At 41.4% G+C, this 16,910-nt stretch overlaps 1 protein-coding gene and 1 non-coding gene across 5 annotated transcripts in view; both read right to left on the bottom strand.

Annotated features, from left to right (window-relative positions):
- Window positions 1-12,991, bottom strand: part of LOC137326445 (F-box/WD repeat-containing protein 7-like) — a 51,173-nt gene extending 38,182 nt beyond the window's left edge. For 3 of the 4 annotated variants that reach the window (XR_010964196.1, XM_067991550.1, XM_067991551.1), the window contains exons 1-4: window positions 11,335-12,991; window positions 9,193-9,371; window positions 6,870-6,958; window positions 3,745-3,930 (exon numbers count right to left, since the gene is read on the bottom strand). Coding sequence is in view for 3 of the 4 variants with exons in the window: in XM_067991550.1 (XP_067847651.1) it covers window positions 3,745-3,930; window positions 6,870-6,958; window positions 9,193-9,371; window positions 11,335-11,523 (643 nt within the window). In the remaining variant the exon portion in view is untranslated. The remainder of the gene's footprint in view (window positions 1-3,744; window positions 3,931-6,869; window positions 6,959-9,192; window positions 9,372-11,334) is intronic. The other variant, XM_067991552.1, reaches the window with a different exon arrangement.
- Window positions 11,982-12,054, bottom strand: trnak-cuu (transfer RNA lysine (anticodon CUU)). Its single transcript has one exon. It is a non-coding gene; the product is annotated as a tRNA-Lys (tRNA).
- Window positions 12,992-16,910: the final 3,919 nt, after the last annotated feature.

Below are 16,910 nucleotides of genomic sequence, written 5' to 3'. Positions count from 1 at the left end.
TTAGGAGGAAGAATAAGGGGAGAAAATATAAGTATACTTTTCAAGTCCTTGCATGCGATGAAGTACCTCATATACCGTGAGCGCCCAATGATAAACTGCAGATCCAGTGCTTGCAATTTTTCAATGAGCGCTTGCGCTGTGCAATGTATCTTACCATATGTGAGGACTTGAAAAATCTACCCTACACACTAAATGGTAAACATTTAAAAGGTCCAGAAGAGCAGAGACATTTAGAGGCTCATGTACACAAACCTTTATGAGTAGGAGGACAAGTTAATAAAGCTATATTTTAAAAAAGGATATGGGACCCTCAATTTATAAATAGGGGCATTGAGTACAAAAACAAAGAGGTGATGCTGTGGAGGGGGATGGGGTGGGGAGGGGAGGCAGTTGCATGAGGCCAGAGTTTAAAGGAATGGAAAATTCAGGGAGATTTAGGGCTGGAGGTGATTGTGGAGGTGAGGCCCTGGAAGGATTTAAAGATGAGGACAAGGATTTTAAACTTCAGATGTTGGGGGATGGAAACCCATACTAGGTCAGTGAGGATTTGGATGAAGGGACTGTGGGACTTAGTGTGGAGCACAATATATCTGGCAGAGTTTTGGATAAACTGGACTTTATAGAAGGTGGAGGATGGGAGGCTAGCAAGGAGAGTAGAATGGATGTATACTCTCTGGAGTTCAGAAGAATGAGAGGTGATCTCATTGAAACATAAAAGATGCTGAGGGGACTTGGCAGGGTAGATGCTGAGAGGTTATTTCTCCTGGCTGGAGAGTCTAGAACTAGGGGGCAGAGTCGCAGGATGAGGGGTCAGCCATTTAAGACTGAGATGAGGAGGAATTTCTTCACCAGAGGGCTGTGAATCTTTGGAATTCTCTGCCCCAGAGGGTTGTGGATGCTGAGTCATTGAATATATTCAAGGCTGAGATCGATAAATTTTTGGACTCTAGGGGAATCAAGGGATATGGGGATCGGCCAGGAAAGTGGAGTTGGAGTCGAAGTTCAGCCATGATCTTATTGAATGGCGGAGCAGGATCGAGGGGCCTGCTCCTATTTCTTATGTTCTTATGGGAGCACTAGAGTAGTTGAGTCTGGAGATGACAAAGGAGCATAGAAGGGTTTCAGTGGTAGAGGGCTGAGGGAGGAGTGGAGTGGAGGCTGGGAGTAAGTGGTCTCTGTGAGTTATCTGAAGCACAACCATCACAGAACAGAGAATGTTACAAGGAGATCTAATAGAGTTGTTCAAAATTATGAAAAGTTTTGAAAATCTGGCCAGTAAGTCAGTAACTGCAGAGTACAAATTTAAAATTGACACCAATAGAACAAAGGGATACATATTTTTATGCAGAGCTGTAAGAACATGGAATGCCCCACCACAAACAGTGGTGGAAGCAGAATCCATTAAAGGTTTTAAAAAAAGAAGTGGAGAGATATTTAGAAAAGAAAAATTTAAAAGTGTACAGGGAAAAAGCAGGGGAACAGCATTATATGGATAGTTTTTTTCAGAGAGCCAGCACATGTGCGATGGACCAAAAGGCCACCATCTGTACTGTAATATTTTATGCAGCAAAACCTGGAAAACATCCAGGCTTGGGCTGATAAGTGGCAAGTAACATTCATGCCAGACAAGTGCCAGGCAATGACCATCTCCAACAAGAGAGAATCTAACCACCTCCCCTTAACATTCAACGGTATTACCATCGCCGAATCCCCCACCATCAACATCCTGGGGGGTCACCATTGACCAGAAACTTAACTGGACCAACCACATAAATACTGTGGCTACAACAGCAGGTCAGAGGCTGGGTATTCTGTGGCGAGTGCCTCACCTCCTGACTTCCCAAAGCCTTTCCATCACAAGGCACAAGTCAGGAGTGTGATGGAATACTCTCCACTTGCCTGGATGCATGCAGCTCCAACAACATTCAAGAAGCTCGACACCATCCAGGACAAAGCAGCCCGCTTCATTGGCACCCCATCCACCACCCTAAACATTCACTCCCTTCACCACCGGCAGTGTGTACCATCCACAGGATGCACTGCAGCAACTCGCCAAGGCTTCTTCGACAGCACCTCCCAAACCCGCGACCTTTACCACCTAGAAGGACAAGGGCAGCAGGGACATGGGAACAACACCACCTGCACGTTCGCTCCCAGTCACACATCTTCCCGACTTGGAAATATATCGCCGTTCCTTCATCGTCGCTGGGTCAAAATCCTGGAATTCCCTACCTAACAGCACTGTGGGAGAACCTTCACCACATGGACAGCAGCGGTTCAAGAAGGCGGCTCACCACCACCTTCGCAAGGGCAATTAGGGATGGGCAATAAATGGCCTTGCCAGCGACACCCACATCCCATGAACGAATAAAAAAAAATTTATGATTCCCGATCAGTCAAATGTGACATTGGCAGAGTCTGATGGCAGATTTCTACTTAAGACTTTCTATTTAAAATAATTCAAAGCAATGACCCTTTTCTGGATTGCAGGTGAGTTTTCAATTAATTGGTCAACTACTCCCAAAGAATTACATGGGTAAAAAACCAAATGCATAGACTCAAATTCTTTGCTAAGTAACAAATTCCATTTTCTGAAATGCATTGCCTCATTTGAACCAAAATCTGTACCTAGGCTGTATATATTAAAAAATAAGAATAAGCTGTTTTTACAAAATACCATGTTAATATATTAGGTTCAATTGTTAAGAAGTTATCAGTATATCATTGGAATAAGCTTTCTAACCTGTAACACTAGCTGTCATCCTAAATTTCAAATGAAAATTGAAGAGTGCACATATATCAATGGACTAGGTAAAACTGATTAGCCAATATATAATGTATCAGTGCATATATTTGGAAATTAAATAAAAAGTATTTTGTGGTTTTAATATACTTGCAGATATTTGTTTATTTGTTTGCTGATATGCCTTTCCAAAGGGAACACTGCAGCTTGCTCACCTGAAGGCTCCACAAGTTTATCTAGCGAATAACTGGGCCATGGAGACCAGTGAGATCCCATTTTAAGTCTGTGCCACGTTTGCTGATCTCAGCCCAGGCACTGGTAGGGATGTTACAATTGATCCCAGGGTCCCTGTGTCACAGAGGAGAAAATTGGCTGGGGTTCCTGTCCCTGGTCCCTATTCAGCAATCACTCTTGGAAGTGCATGTGTAAAGATCAGGTAAGGACAGGATTGGGTTTGTCTGTAATGCCCTTTCGATTGTGTTTGAATCCCTTCATGGCCTTGCTCCTCCCTATCACTGTGACCTTCTTCAACGTTACAACCCATCTCTTCCCCGAACTCTCCGTTCCTCTGACCTGGGCCTCTTGTGCATTCCTTCCCTTTGCCCACCGTTGGTGGCTGTGCCTCCACCCAGACAGTCCCCATTTTCTCTGTCTTCTCTTTTAAGACCCTTCTAAAAGCCCACCTCGTTGACCAAGCTTTTGGTCTCTCCTCCGAATATCTCCGTTTTTGGCTTAGACTTAATTTTTCCTTTATGCTTCTGTGAAGCACTTTGGGACATTTTTCTATATTAATGGCGCTATATAAATGCAAATTCTTATTGTCTGTGTCACAGTCTAGGCACACACTTGAATAATGACCACTTGGTCATGGTACATGAGGGTGACTGGTGTCTGAAATACTATAACACACCTGGAAGTCAATGCCTACGAGACAAAAAAACTCACTTCATAATCTACATTTTTCTATCTCACTTTCTCTGCTCTTGCTCAATATCACTCACCATCACAGTCAAGGCAGTCTACTCTTTCTTGGTGGCCTCGAAGTAAAGGTAAAACTGTATACCTGCCCAATGCCCAGTTTTGATTCAGGTGACAAGCCCTAATATAAATTTCCTTCCATCGGCAAGTTGAGGACAGTGATGCACAATCAGAAAGAATTGCGGTGCTGTATCTCGGAGATGTGAGTCCTAACAAAATGAAAGGGTAACAATTTATTAACAGATATCACTCCAGGCTGATGTGATAAACCATTAGACTGACATTTGTGAATGTCAGTAAAATCCTGAGGTTGCCTTAAAGTTCATGCCAGAATTTGTTATTCTTTACAATATATAATCTATAGTAAATATTTTACTTGTATACCATTAGGCTGGATGTGGCAGAGGGTGCATAATACATGGGATAGGACAACATAGACAGATAACGAGTTTGAAGTTGAAAGTACATGCTATATGCCGTTGGTACCACCTTTAGTGTTTTTAATACAAATACAGAAAAAATAAATTGCACACTATATGCAGGTATTATAATATTATATATTTATTTGCAGCAAAAAATATATATTTTCCTTTTTGATAATCTAACTACATATTTGATGCAGAGAAAGTACTTGCTGAATCTTAATGATAGACCACATGCTTCAGTTATACTTGTTAGTTCCTCGTGGAGAAAATGCAGAAAGACTTGCCTTCTGTACTGGTATAGACAATAAAAGCGATTGATTAGTTTGCTACTCAGCCATCATCCCTTCAGTCTTAAATGTGTTATTACATTTGGAAAGTTATTTTTACTCACCACTTTGTGGATTACAATGGCAAGTGGTTTCCAATTAATTCCTTCAAAGAATTAACCTAATCTGATCTTGGTTCAAAACAGAGAAACCCACCTCATGCAACGGCATGCCACTTAGCCAGCCACTAAACAAAGGATTGGGGCAATAAGAACATAAGAAACAGGATCAGGAGTAGGCCATACGACCCCTCGTGCCTGCTCCGCCATTCAATAAGATCATGGCTGATCTTCTACCTCAACTCCACTTTCCCACCCTATCCCCATATACTGTGATTCCCTTAGTGTTCAAAAATCTATCCATCTCAGTCTTGAATATACTCAACGACTGAGCATCCACAGCCCTCAGGGGTACAGAATTCCAAAGATTCACAATCCATTGAGTGAAGAAATCTTTCCTCATCTCGGTCCTAAATGGCCAACCCCTTATCTTGAGACTATGACCCCTAGTTCTAGACTCTCCAGCCAGGGGAAACAGCCTCTCAGCATCTACCCTGTCAGGCCCTCTAAAAATGTTATACGTTTCAATGAGTTCACCTCTCATTCTTCTAAACTCCAGGGAATATAGGCCCATTCTACCCAATCTCCCCTCATAGAACAACCCTCTCATCCCAGATATCAATCTAGTGAACCTTTGTTGCACCCCCACTGAGGCAGGTATATCCTTCCTTAGGTAAGGAGACCAAAACTGTACACAGTACTCCAGGTGTGGTCTCACCAGAGCCCTATATAATTGCAGTAAGACCTCCTTGCTCTTGTACTCCAATCCCCCTGCAATAAAGGCTAACACACCATTTACCTTCCTAATTGCTTGCTGTACCTGCCTGTTAACTTTCTGTGATTCGTATACAAGGACACTCAAGTCCCTCTCACCTTTTAAAAAATATTCTGCTTTTCTATTCTTCCTACCAAAATGGATAATTTCACATTTCTCCACATTATATGCCATCTCCCACATTCTCGCTCACTCACTTAACCTGTCTATATCCCTTTATCAGCCTCTTTGTACTTGCTGAATCTTAATGATAGATCATATGGATATGTGTCTATGAATATTATATTAGGGTCAGTAAAATGCTTACTTTCCCTCCTAGCTTTGTACCATCAGTAAACTTGGATACATTACACTCGGTCCCCTCATCTAAGTCATTGATGTAGATTGAAAACAGCTGAGGTCCAAGCACCGATCCTTACGGCATCCCACCAGTTACAACCTGCCAACCTGAAAACGATCCGTTTATTCCTACTCTTTGTTTTTTGTCCGTTAACCAATCCTTAATCCATGCTAATATATTACTTCCAATCCCATGAACCTTAATCTTGTGTAACAGCCTCTTCTGTGGCACCTTATCGAATGCCTTTTGAAAATCCAAATATACTGCATCCGCTGGTTTCCCCTTATTTACCCTATCACTTGCCCACAGAGTCTGCTTTGTAACTCCACATTGTGTTTCCTGTCTTTTCATTATCAGCCATCACTTCTTTCCCCCATTCAGCCTTTGCAAAGACTGAAAGCTTTTCAAAATTATTTTTGAGACTTTAAAACGACGGCGACATTTTTCATCCCATTTGTGGCCGCATTTTTATCTTTCAAACATGTCAGCTACAACCCAAAATCAGGGCCGAATTTTTCAGCCTAACCCTTTTGCAAGGAATGAGTTGAAGTGGCCACGTGAAGTATTGCAAGCATACAACCTTAAAGGGCTGCAGGTCAAAGTTAAAGAGATGCAGACACTTGAAGGTAAATGCTGTTGAATAAGGTACAGCATTTTACAGACCTTAATGTAATATTCATAGTCTTTGTATTGTTATTTAGTATCAATAAAAATTATAATCACACACATCTGTGAATATATCTTATTATTTTCATTGGTTCAAAATAGCGATTCAAGGACTATGAATATTACAATAAGATTTATAAAGTGTTGTACCTTATTCAGCAGTGGAGTAACATTTTACCACTGATTTTTTACCTTATCAGGAATGATACGTATTTATTTGAGATCAAATAATTTCAAAGGGCTTCTCACTACTTATCCAAAGAGTATTCTAGACATTTATCATCTTATTATTTAACATGTAAGAATTATCATCTTCATCAACGCATATGTTGAGTTTTCTAAATAATTACTTAGTCACAGTAGATATTTTGTATTTTCAAAAGCATTCTTCCAAAATGAATTCAATGATATATTATCACAGCAATTTTCTCTTTACTGTGATTAAAAATCCTCCTAACATGTAAATAAATAATTTAACCAGTAATGTACAGCTCTAAAAGACAGTAATTTGTGGAGTTCGCCAGAAGCACCTGCCAGCTAATAGTGCAATATGTTACCTGTGGGACTGTAACTGTACTGGATGTTGGAGAAGAGTTGCTGATCAGTGTCAAAATTAAGCCAATTTTGAACAGCACATAGTGGCTGCCTATTAAAAAAAGTAAAACTGCTAAGTATTACTTACATATGACATGATTGTCTGTCAGTTTTCAAAACAATTCAAATATCTGAAAAATTGTTGTAATATATCTGCGCTCTACAATTATTTGCTTTAAAAAAGCATAACTGACATATCAGACTAACAGATAGAAGGTGATAAGTTCAAACTTTATCAGTTCAGGGATGCATAGTCCATGGACTAAGACCTTCAAAGCTAATGAAGGACAATAGATTATTTAAAATTCTCCCTGAAAAGACCATAATTTAGTAGGCCACAACACTGTTTATTTTCCTTAGCAATGACATTCATACAAGCTTCCTCTACACGCTTCTGTGATTATTTTATTCTGATCATCTTATCAGCTAAGGTATTTTATGCCATTCCTTTTCTCCTAAAACAATGAGTTGGAACTTGCTGGAAAAATAACGGCAGGGAGAGGTTAGACAGACTGGGACTTTTTTCCCTGGAGAGTAGGAGGTTAAGGGGTGATCTTATAGAAGTCTATAAAATAATGAGGGGCATCGATAAGGTCGATAGTCAAAATCTTTTCCCAAAGGTAGGGGAGTCTATAACGAGGGGGGCACAGATTTAAGGTGAGAGGGGAGAGATACAAAAGGATCCAGAGGGGCAATTTTTTCACTCAAAGGGTGGTGAGTGTCTGGAACGAGCTGCCAGAGGCAGTAGTAGAGGCGGGTACAATTTTGTCTTTTAAAAAGCATTTGGACAGTTACATGGGGAAGATGGGTATCGAGGGATATGGGCCAAGTGCAGGCAATTGGGACTAGCTTAGTGGTATAAACTGGGCGACATGGACATGTTGGGCCGAAGGGCCTGTTTCCATGTTGTAACTTCTATGATTCTATGATTCTATGTGAATGACACACGCCGTTATTAATGTGCAAATCGGCCAACAAATTCAGGGGATTAAGAGATGCACCCTGAGTTGCGAGTCTGCAGAACTTGCTGGTCGATTTATGCCACTCCCCCATTTGCCTCGCACAAACAGCATCTCGCACTTAGCCTCCCTGTTATTTTTAAGAACTTGCTGGATTTGCACATTAATTTCCCATTGAACTTGCCACAGAAAGTTAAATCTAGTAATTAATAGCGTAAGTACCCTTTGAATGACGTGATACTTGTTAATTACTGCCAATCAACCTCTCTGGCCCAGAAAATGAACAATTTAAACTGTGGAGTCTCATTCCTTCAGGTAGTGAATTGTTGTTGGAGATTTTAAAAATGTCAAATTTAAAATTTTACATTTTTTTCTTACTTTTCCTTTCTGTCTCCTTTTTCTCTCTCTTTTAATCCAATCTTTCTTTCCACCTCTTTATTTCTCTTTCTCTAATTCACACACTTAATTCATCCTCCTTCTCAGTCTTTCCTCTGTTTATTTCTCAATCCTTAAATCTCATTGGTTAAGGAGATACACGGTCAGTCCCACTGTTCCCTAAGGTCCCGGATACTCCGTTGCCCTTGCCATGCCGTTATCAGCTCACACTTCCAGGTTAGGGTTAGGGTGCAAACAATTTTTGAGCTGAAGGGTGCGGGAAAAAGTCTAATTAACAGCGTAAGCCATGAGATGCCCTGCTCCAGCAAGTTCTGGCCCTATATAAGTAAAGACCAGTTTTATTTTGAATTAATTAAACTGCTGAATTTCTCAAAAAGATAATTGGAAATAAGATTTTAATTTTTCACCATGTTATTTGTTATTTGATTCTCTGCTAATGTTTTCAATGATGAGACATTTGGTTTTACACCATTAAAACTATTACTATCAAATCAAATTAGTTATTTGATTCTCTGCTAATGTTTTCAATGATGAGACATTTGGTTTTACACCATTAAAACTATTACTATCAAATCAAATTACACACATAACCAACAATAGATTTTGTACAGCTATCTTCTTTCCATAATTTAGTTTAACTTAAAGATTACTTTTTTGTATTCATTAAAGTAAGGGATTCTGAGGAAAGGGAATATCAAGTTGATAATGCTTAAATGGGCACAATATAAACCCAGGTCCAAGAGATGATATGCCAGAGTCTAACCGAGTCTCTGTTGGTGCAGTCTGCATTTATTAGTCCAGATTCACTGGACTACATCTATAGAAATAATAAAATATTTTTAAAAAGACAATAGGTATACAATTTTTTAAAAAGATAACTTTAACTCAGTCAGAATGTAACATTAAAACAGCTAAAGAAATGTTCTTTTACCACAGAACGTCAGTGTTTGTAAATTCCCTCCAAGATTTGTTACAGCATGCCATTCTGAATAGATCCTCTGCGGACAAATATGAATAGATTCTTTCCACCAGCTCTTGGGGCAGGATTGATACAAAGTCAATGGACAACAAGGAACAGAGTTCAGTGTAGAGCTCTTTCAGCTGTGGCAGCTGGAAAAAAAGGCCATCAGAAAATCAGACTTGCACTAAAAATGAGCGTGATATGAATTAGTATTTGAAGACACTTTTAAAATCATTCCTATACTGACAGCAAGAACTCAAATTTATATAGCACCTTACCACATCTCAAAGCACTTCACGACCAATGAATTACTTTTGTTATGTAGGCAAATACAGTAGCCAATTTGGACACAGCAAGGTCCCAGGAAAATACAATTGAGATAAATGACCACTATTCTTCAAATAGTGCCATGGGATCTTTTACATCCACACGAAAAGGGAGACAAGGCCTTGGTTTAACATCTGACTGGAGGATAGCAACAATGCAGTACTCACTCAGTACTGTACTAAAGTGTCACCCTCGATTATGAGCTTGAATGAACAATCCTCTAACTCGGAGCCAAGAGTGCTATTAATTAAATCAACCTGAATCACTGCAGTTTTAGACAGCAACTATACCATCATGGGATAACATCTTTGTCAGGGCTATTTTTGAGTGATTGCACTGCAAGATATCCTATTGTATAGAGTATCAAAATGAACTAATATGGTCTTGAATACATAGCCACTGTATGCCAGTGCATTTCATATTGCAATGGCTTCCACTGCAGTAAATTGCAATTATTTTTCTTTCTCACATTTTTGTTGTGAGAAATAGTAAAATAAGTCTACAATGTCATGAAAGGAATCAGGAATGATTTTCTTCTGTCCTGCTCCCAAATGGGCATGAATCCTTTGCTCCCATTGTGTCCTTGAAAAGCACTGCACTCCAACTTTATGCCATTTCCAATATCTGCACCTGACTGTGTCCAAAGAGGGTCCAGCAATACATGCAATGTGTTAGCATGCTTTGCACACAGATTCCCTCTAACAGTGCAGGGTGCAGGTCAGTGCAAGTTGCTCTATTACAACCTGGTGCTCCTGATTCTTGACCAGCACTTTAGATGCTATCTGTCTTAAGGGACAGGCTGTTATTGTCAAGAAAGCTCTTTATTTTTGACTTCTGGAATTTTTAAAAATGGTTTTGCTGCTTCAGCACTTGTTGCAGAACACTGTTCATCTTTTTCTCTTACTAATAAAAGGTGTGTTCAGTACTGTGGATCTCCCCTTTTGCAAAATGGCTTATTTGGAGGCAGTTGAACAGCAACAACTTGACATCTGCCTGGCCCTCTCCTAAGCTACTAATAACATTTCAATACCACACAGTAGGAATCCCGCCTCTCTCAACTGTACACCTGCTGCTCGCCACCTTGAATAAAGGGCAAGGCTCACAGTCAAGCTAACTTCCTTCTATTCTCACATTATTATTCCTCATACCCACACTTGTTTTTCCTGTTCCTCCACCTGCTGGCAGTACCACCCTCTTATCAGCTTCCTCCAAGGCAGATTGCTTGAGGTGCCATCCCAGCCATGGCACAGCTACATTAACGCATTCACAGGGGATGGAACCTTTAAATAAACATGAAGACCACCAAAAAGCAAACCACGGCTTCTAGTAGGCACAAACTAAATTAAATACTTAAAACGCATCAGAAGCTGGCACGATAAAACACTTAAATAACAACCGGTTGGCACACTGAACACTATTTTGTTTCAGAGAATTGTAATTGTGGCCAACCAAGAGTTGCTGTTGCTTTAACAGAGGGAGAAAAACATCGTGCATAATCTGTATCTAATAACCTACCGGCAACTATAAGGTGAGAAACGCACCTGTTAATATTTTCCATGCTCTACATTGTATATTTTATTTTTTGAATTTATGATTGTGTTATCTTCCCAGCAGAAAACTCAAAACAGGCAACAAGAAAATACTAATCGTGAACAATATCTTGATTGTGTATAATCCCGGTACGTCTTTGTTTGGTTAATTGAATGTATACATTAACCGTTTCGCATTTATACTGCCGAAAAGTAAGCCAGGCCTGAATCAGAGGCGCTCTGACAACATCTTTACCTGACATATATGGAGTAAACGCGACAACACTTCATTCTGCTCCTTCACATTCAGGGAGGTGAATTCCGAAGAGATCAGGCCCATTTTCTGTTCAAATGACCTGTCCATCTCTGAGTTTTGCAGCAACTTGCGGCTGATCCGTCTCCCAGGCCGTGCAGCCTCGTCAGCAGACGCCCAAGCCGGTACCATAGCAACCGGCAGAGCGGCCGCTCGGGAGGGGCACCAACCTCCCTTCACTCGGGGGCGGGGGAAAACCAGCAGCAGAGCCGGAGGGAAAGTCGGGCTTCGGGGTCCGGAGGCGCTGAGCCATTTCTGAAGTAACAGATGTTGTTTAAAGCCAAATGTTTAATAATCGTCTAACTGTGTCCGAAATAAAGATGGACTTTCACTCTCGGGTTGTACCCATCGCGTCCGTATAAAATCATCGGTCCAATATCGACCCTCCCGCCTGCCCGCTAACCCTGCCTGACCTGAATTCTGCCGCTGGCCGTGACTCCATGTGCGCAACCACACGGGAGATCAACTAGTTTGTATATGAAAGGCTCTGGAAGACATCTGTCAAAAAGACATTTCACAATATTAAGACTTTATAATATTTAAATGTGTTGGTAAAATTCAATAAAACGTATTTAAATAAAAAACACAACCGCCCAACGTGGGGCTCGAACCCACGACCCTGGGATTAAGAGTCCCATGCTCTACCGACTGAGCTAGCCGGGCTATAGGCAACCAGTTGGGGGAAGGGCATCTCTGCAGCTCATCTGGTGCAAGATCTTGAGCGTTTACATACATATCCTGCACCCTGTAGGTGGTCGCTATTTAATCATTTCCAGGTGCACAGCCCGCCATTTCTTTGATCTGGCCCTTTACAAAAGATTGAAGCATTCAATGCAAAACCTGACAATTTGGATTACTTGTCATCCAAATATTGGAATACTGATGTATCCTGTCAGTGCATAGTCCATCCTCATAACACCAAAAATGCACATGTGATCTGTCAGCATCTTAAAAACAAAAGATTGAGTGTACATCCTTTAGTCAGTAAAAAACCGCAAACCTAAAACATTAACTTGCTTTGTTCTTTACAGTGGTTGAAGAGCCTTATATGTAATTCCAGCATTTTTCTATTTTTATTTCAGAGTTATAGTTTTTCTTTTTCATTGATGTGGCTAACTCCTCCAGCTAATGGAGACATAATAGTGAAACAACTTGATCGCCAGTCTGCACAGGACACATAGTGCATGATCCTGCCCTCAACGTAAAAGAGATAGATATAAACACAAAACAAAAAAACTGCAAATGCTGGAAATCTGAAACAAAAACAGAAAATGTAGTTCTGACGAAGGGTTCACACCTGAAATGTTAACTCATCTGTTCTATCCACAGCTGCTGACTGACTTGCTGAGTGTTTCCAGTGTTTTCTGTTTTTGTTATTGACAGAATAATCCTGCTCTCGATATGAGATTGACAGCGTTAGAGGTTCACTATCTGTCTTCCCCAACCTCTGACAACGCTTGAGCACAGAGGTTGGAAAAGATAGAGAGTGAACCTCTAATGCAGCGAATTGCTAACAGAGTGAGGACTTTCAACTCAGAATCAACTCAGGTGAGTGTAGGAATTATGTGCAGAGGGGGAAGGAGGTGCTAAGTGATTCAAACCAAAGAACTATAGACTAGGACTGAGCGGAGCGTAAAGGTAGCCGCACGAGGAATCAAAAATAAAGAAAAAGTCAAAAAGTCACATCATAAAACAAGGAGGAGCGCCGAGGGTAAGTCAGTAACTATTTAGTTCATTGGTTAGTGTTTTTAGTGGTTACTGGTCTTAGTAGTTAATGCTTTTTAGTGGTTGGTTATTGTTTTTTAGTGGTTAGTGTTTTAGTGTCAGATAAACAGTAAAGTGCCTTAAAGTTAAACAAACAGTTAAAGTAATTGTTAGCTAACATGGCAGGACAGCTGGGGCCCGTCTCATGCACATCCTGTGCCATGTGGGAACTCCAGAACATGTTGAGTGTCCTGGAAAACCACATGTGCAGGAAGTGTCGCCAACTGTTCGAGCTCGAGCTCAGCGTTTCTGAGTTTATGGGGTGGCTGGCATCACTACAGTGCATACGGGAAGCTGAGAGTTTTGTGGATAGCACCTTTCAGGAGGTGGTCACCTGCAGATACAGAGAGTTTAGGTAGAGAGAGGGTGGGTGATCACCAGACAGACTAGGAGGAACAGGCAGGCACTGCAGGAGTCCCCTGGGAGTGTGGCATGCACAAACCGGTATCCAGTGTTGAATACCAGTGAGGGTGTTGACACCTTAGGGAGTCAGGAGCAAATCCACGGCACATGGGAGACTTGGTTGCACAGGAAAAGAAATGCAGTTGTAATAGGGGATTTGATAGTCGGGGATAGACAGGCATTTCTGCAATCGCCAAGGTAAGTCCCGCATGGTGTGTTGCCTCCCTGGTAAAGGACATCACTGAGAGAGTGCAGAACATTTTGAGAGGGGAAGGGGAACAGCCAGAAGTTGTGCTCCATGTGGGAACCAATGACATAGGAAGGAAAAGGGTCAAGGTCCTGCAGTCAGAGTTTCAGGAGCTAGGGAGGAAGTTAAAAAGCAGGACCTCAAGGGTAGTAATCTCTGGATTAACCCCAGTGCTAGCTACGTGCTAGTGAGTATAGGAATAGTAGGATAAGACAGGTTAATGTGTGGCTGGAGCAATGGTGCAGGAGGGAAGGCTTCAGATTCCTGGGGCATTGGGACTGGTTCTGGGGCAGGAGGGATCTGTTCAAGATGGACGGGTTGCACCTCAGCGGAACTGGGACCAACGTCCTTGCGGGGCGGTTAAGTAGTGATGTGAGGGGGGGGGGGATTTAAACTAATTTGGCAAGGGATGGGCAGCAGGATGAAACATTAGGGAGGAGAAACAAGGTGCACAGAGGACTGAGAGGGACAAGTAACACTAGAATAAAGAATAGTTCAGAAATAGGAGGGATCAGACAGGGGCAAATGTGAGGCAATCTAAGATGAGTTTAGAGTGCATGTGCGTAAACACACGGAGCGTGGTAAATAAGGTTGGTGAGCTGCAGGCTCAAGCTGCCACATGGACTATGTATGATATAGTGGCAATAACAGAGACCTGGCTCAAAGAAGGGGAGGATTGGGTACTTAATTTTCCTGGCTACAAGATATTCAGGAAAGATGGGGAAGGAAAGAAAGGAGGGGGTGGCAGTATTGATCAAAGAAACTATTATAGCAGTGGAAAGGGATGATGTAGTTGAAGGGGTCAAAGCCAGAATTTATTTGGTTAGAATTAAGGAACAACAGAGGAGCTATAACACTACTGGATGTATACTAGAGGCCACCAAATAGTGGGAAGGAGATAGAGGAGAACATTTGCAGGCAAATTACAGAAAGATGCAACAACTATAGAGTAGTGCTATTGGGGGACTTCGATTATCCCAATATAGACTGGGACAGTAACAATGTAAATGGCAAAGAGGGGGAGGAATTCCTGAAATGTGTTCAGAGAACTTTCTGGAACAGTGTGTTTCCAGTCCAACCAGGAAGGAAACAGTGCTGGATCGAGTTCTGGGAAATGAAGTGGGGCAGATGGAGAATGTTCCATTGGGGGAGCATTTGGGGAACAGTAATCATAATATCATTAGGTTTAGAATAATTATAGAAAAGGACAAGGAACAATCAAGCTTGAAAATGCTTAACTGGAGGTGGGCAAATATCAGTGAGTTAAAAAAGAATTTTGCCCGGGTGGATTGGAATCAAAAATTGGTAGGCAAAACAGTAATTGAACAATGGGAGGCCTTCAAGGAGGAGTTGGTTTGGATACAGAATAGATACATCCCTACAAGAGGGCAAGGAAGGGCATCCAAAGCTAGAGCTCCCTGGATGACTAAAGATATAGAGATTAAGATGAAACAGATAAAGGAGGCTTATGATGAATGTAAGGGTCATTATACAGTAGAGAACCAGGCTGAATACAGAAAGTACAGAAGAGATATAAGAAAGGGAATCAGAGGGGCAAAGAGAGAGTATGAGAATAGATTAGCGGCTAACATAAAAGGGAACCCAAAAGTCTTTTATGAACATATAAATAGTAAACGGGTTGTCAAAGGAAGCGTGGGACCGAACAGGGACAAAAAAAGAGATCTTCTTGTGGAGGCAGAGGGCATGGCTCAGGCACTAAATGAATACTTTGCATGCGTCTTCTCTGGAGAAGAGGATTGTGCCATTGTAGCGATATTGGATAGGATAAAAATAAAGGGGAGGTGCTTGAAAGATTGGCAGTACTCAAAGTAGAAAAGTCACCCGGTCCAGATGGGATGCATCCTAGGTTACTGAGGAAAGTAAGGGTGGATATTGCGGAAGCTCTGGCCACAATCTTCCAATCCTCCTTAGATATGGGGATGGTGCCGGAGGACTGGAGGATTGCAAATGTTACACCCCGTTCAAAAAAGGGGAGAGGGATAAACACAGCAATTACAGGCCAGTCAGTCTAACATCAGCGGTGGGGAAACTTTCAGAGACAATAATCCGGGACAAAATTGGCACTTGGAAAAGTATGGGCTAATAAATGAAAGTCAGCACAGATTTGCTAAAGGAAAATTGTGTTTGACTAACTTAATTGAGTTCTTTGATGAAGTAACAGAAAAGGTTGATGAGGGTAGTGCGGTTGATGTGTATATGGAATTTCAAAAAGCATTTGATAAAGTACCACATAATAGACTTATTAGCAAAATTAAAGCCCATGGGATTAAAGGGCAGTGGCAGCGTGGATACAAAATTGGCTAAGGGACAGAAAGCAGTAGTGGTGAACAGTTTTTTTTCGGACTGGAGGGAAGTATACAGTGGTGTTCTCTTTTTGATATATATTAATGACCTGGACTTGGGTATACAGAGTATCATTTCAAAGTTTGCAGATGACACAAAACTCGGAAATATAGTAAACAATATGGAGGATAATAACAGACTTCAGGAGGACATAGACAGACTGGTGAAACACGGTAGATGAAATTTAACGCAGAGAAGTGTGAAGTAATGCATTTTGGTGGGAAGAATGAGGAGAGGCAATATAAACTAAATGGCATAATTTTAAAGGGGGTGCAGGAATAGAGAGACCTGGGAGTGCACATGTACAAATCTTTGAAGGTGGCAGGATAAGTTGAGAAGGCTGTTAAAAAAGCATATGGGATCCTGGGTTTTATTAATAGAGGCATAGAGTACAAAGGCAAGGAAGTTATGCTAATCCTTTATAAAGCAAGGGTTAGGCCTCAGCTGGAGTATTGTGTTCAATTCTGGGCACCACACTTTAGGAAGGATGTCAAAGCCTTACAGAGGGTGCAGAAGGGATTTACTAGAATGGTGCCAGGGATGAGGGACTTCAGTTATGCGGTGAGACTGGGGAAGTTGGGGATGTTCTCCTCAGAACAGAGAAGGGTAAGGGAGATTTGATAGACATGTTCAAAATCATGATGGGTTTTGATTGAGTAAATAAGGAGAAACTGTTTCCAGTGGCAGAAGAGTTAGTAACCAGAGGACACAGATGTAAGGTGATTGGCAAAAGAGCCAGAGG

The sequence above is a fragment of the Heptranchias perlo genome, chromosome 10 (genome assembly GCF_035084215.1).
Source record: "Heptranchias perlo isolate sHepPer1 chromosome 10, sHepPer1.hap1, whole genome shotgun sequence".
In the NCBI taxonomy this organism is placed as follows: domain Eukaryota; kingdom Metazoa; phylum Chordata; class Chondrichthyes; order Hexanchiformes; family Hexanchidae; genus Heptranchias; species Heptranchias perlo.
Note: the sequence above shows the minus strand (reverse complement) of the source record. Positions and strands in the feature narration are given on the sequence as shown.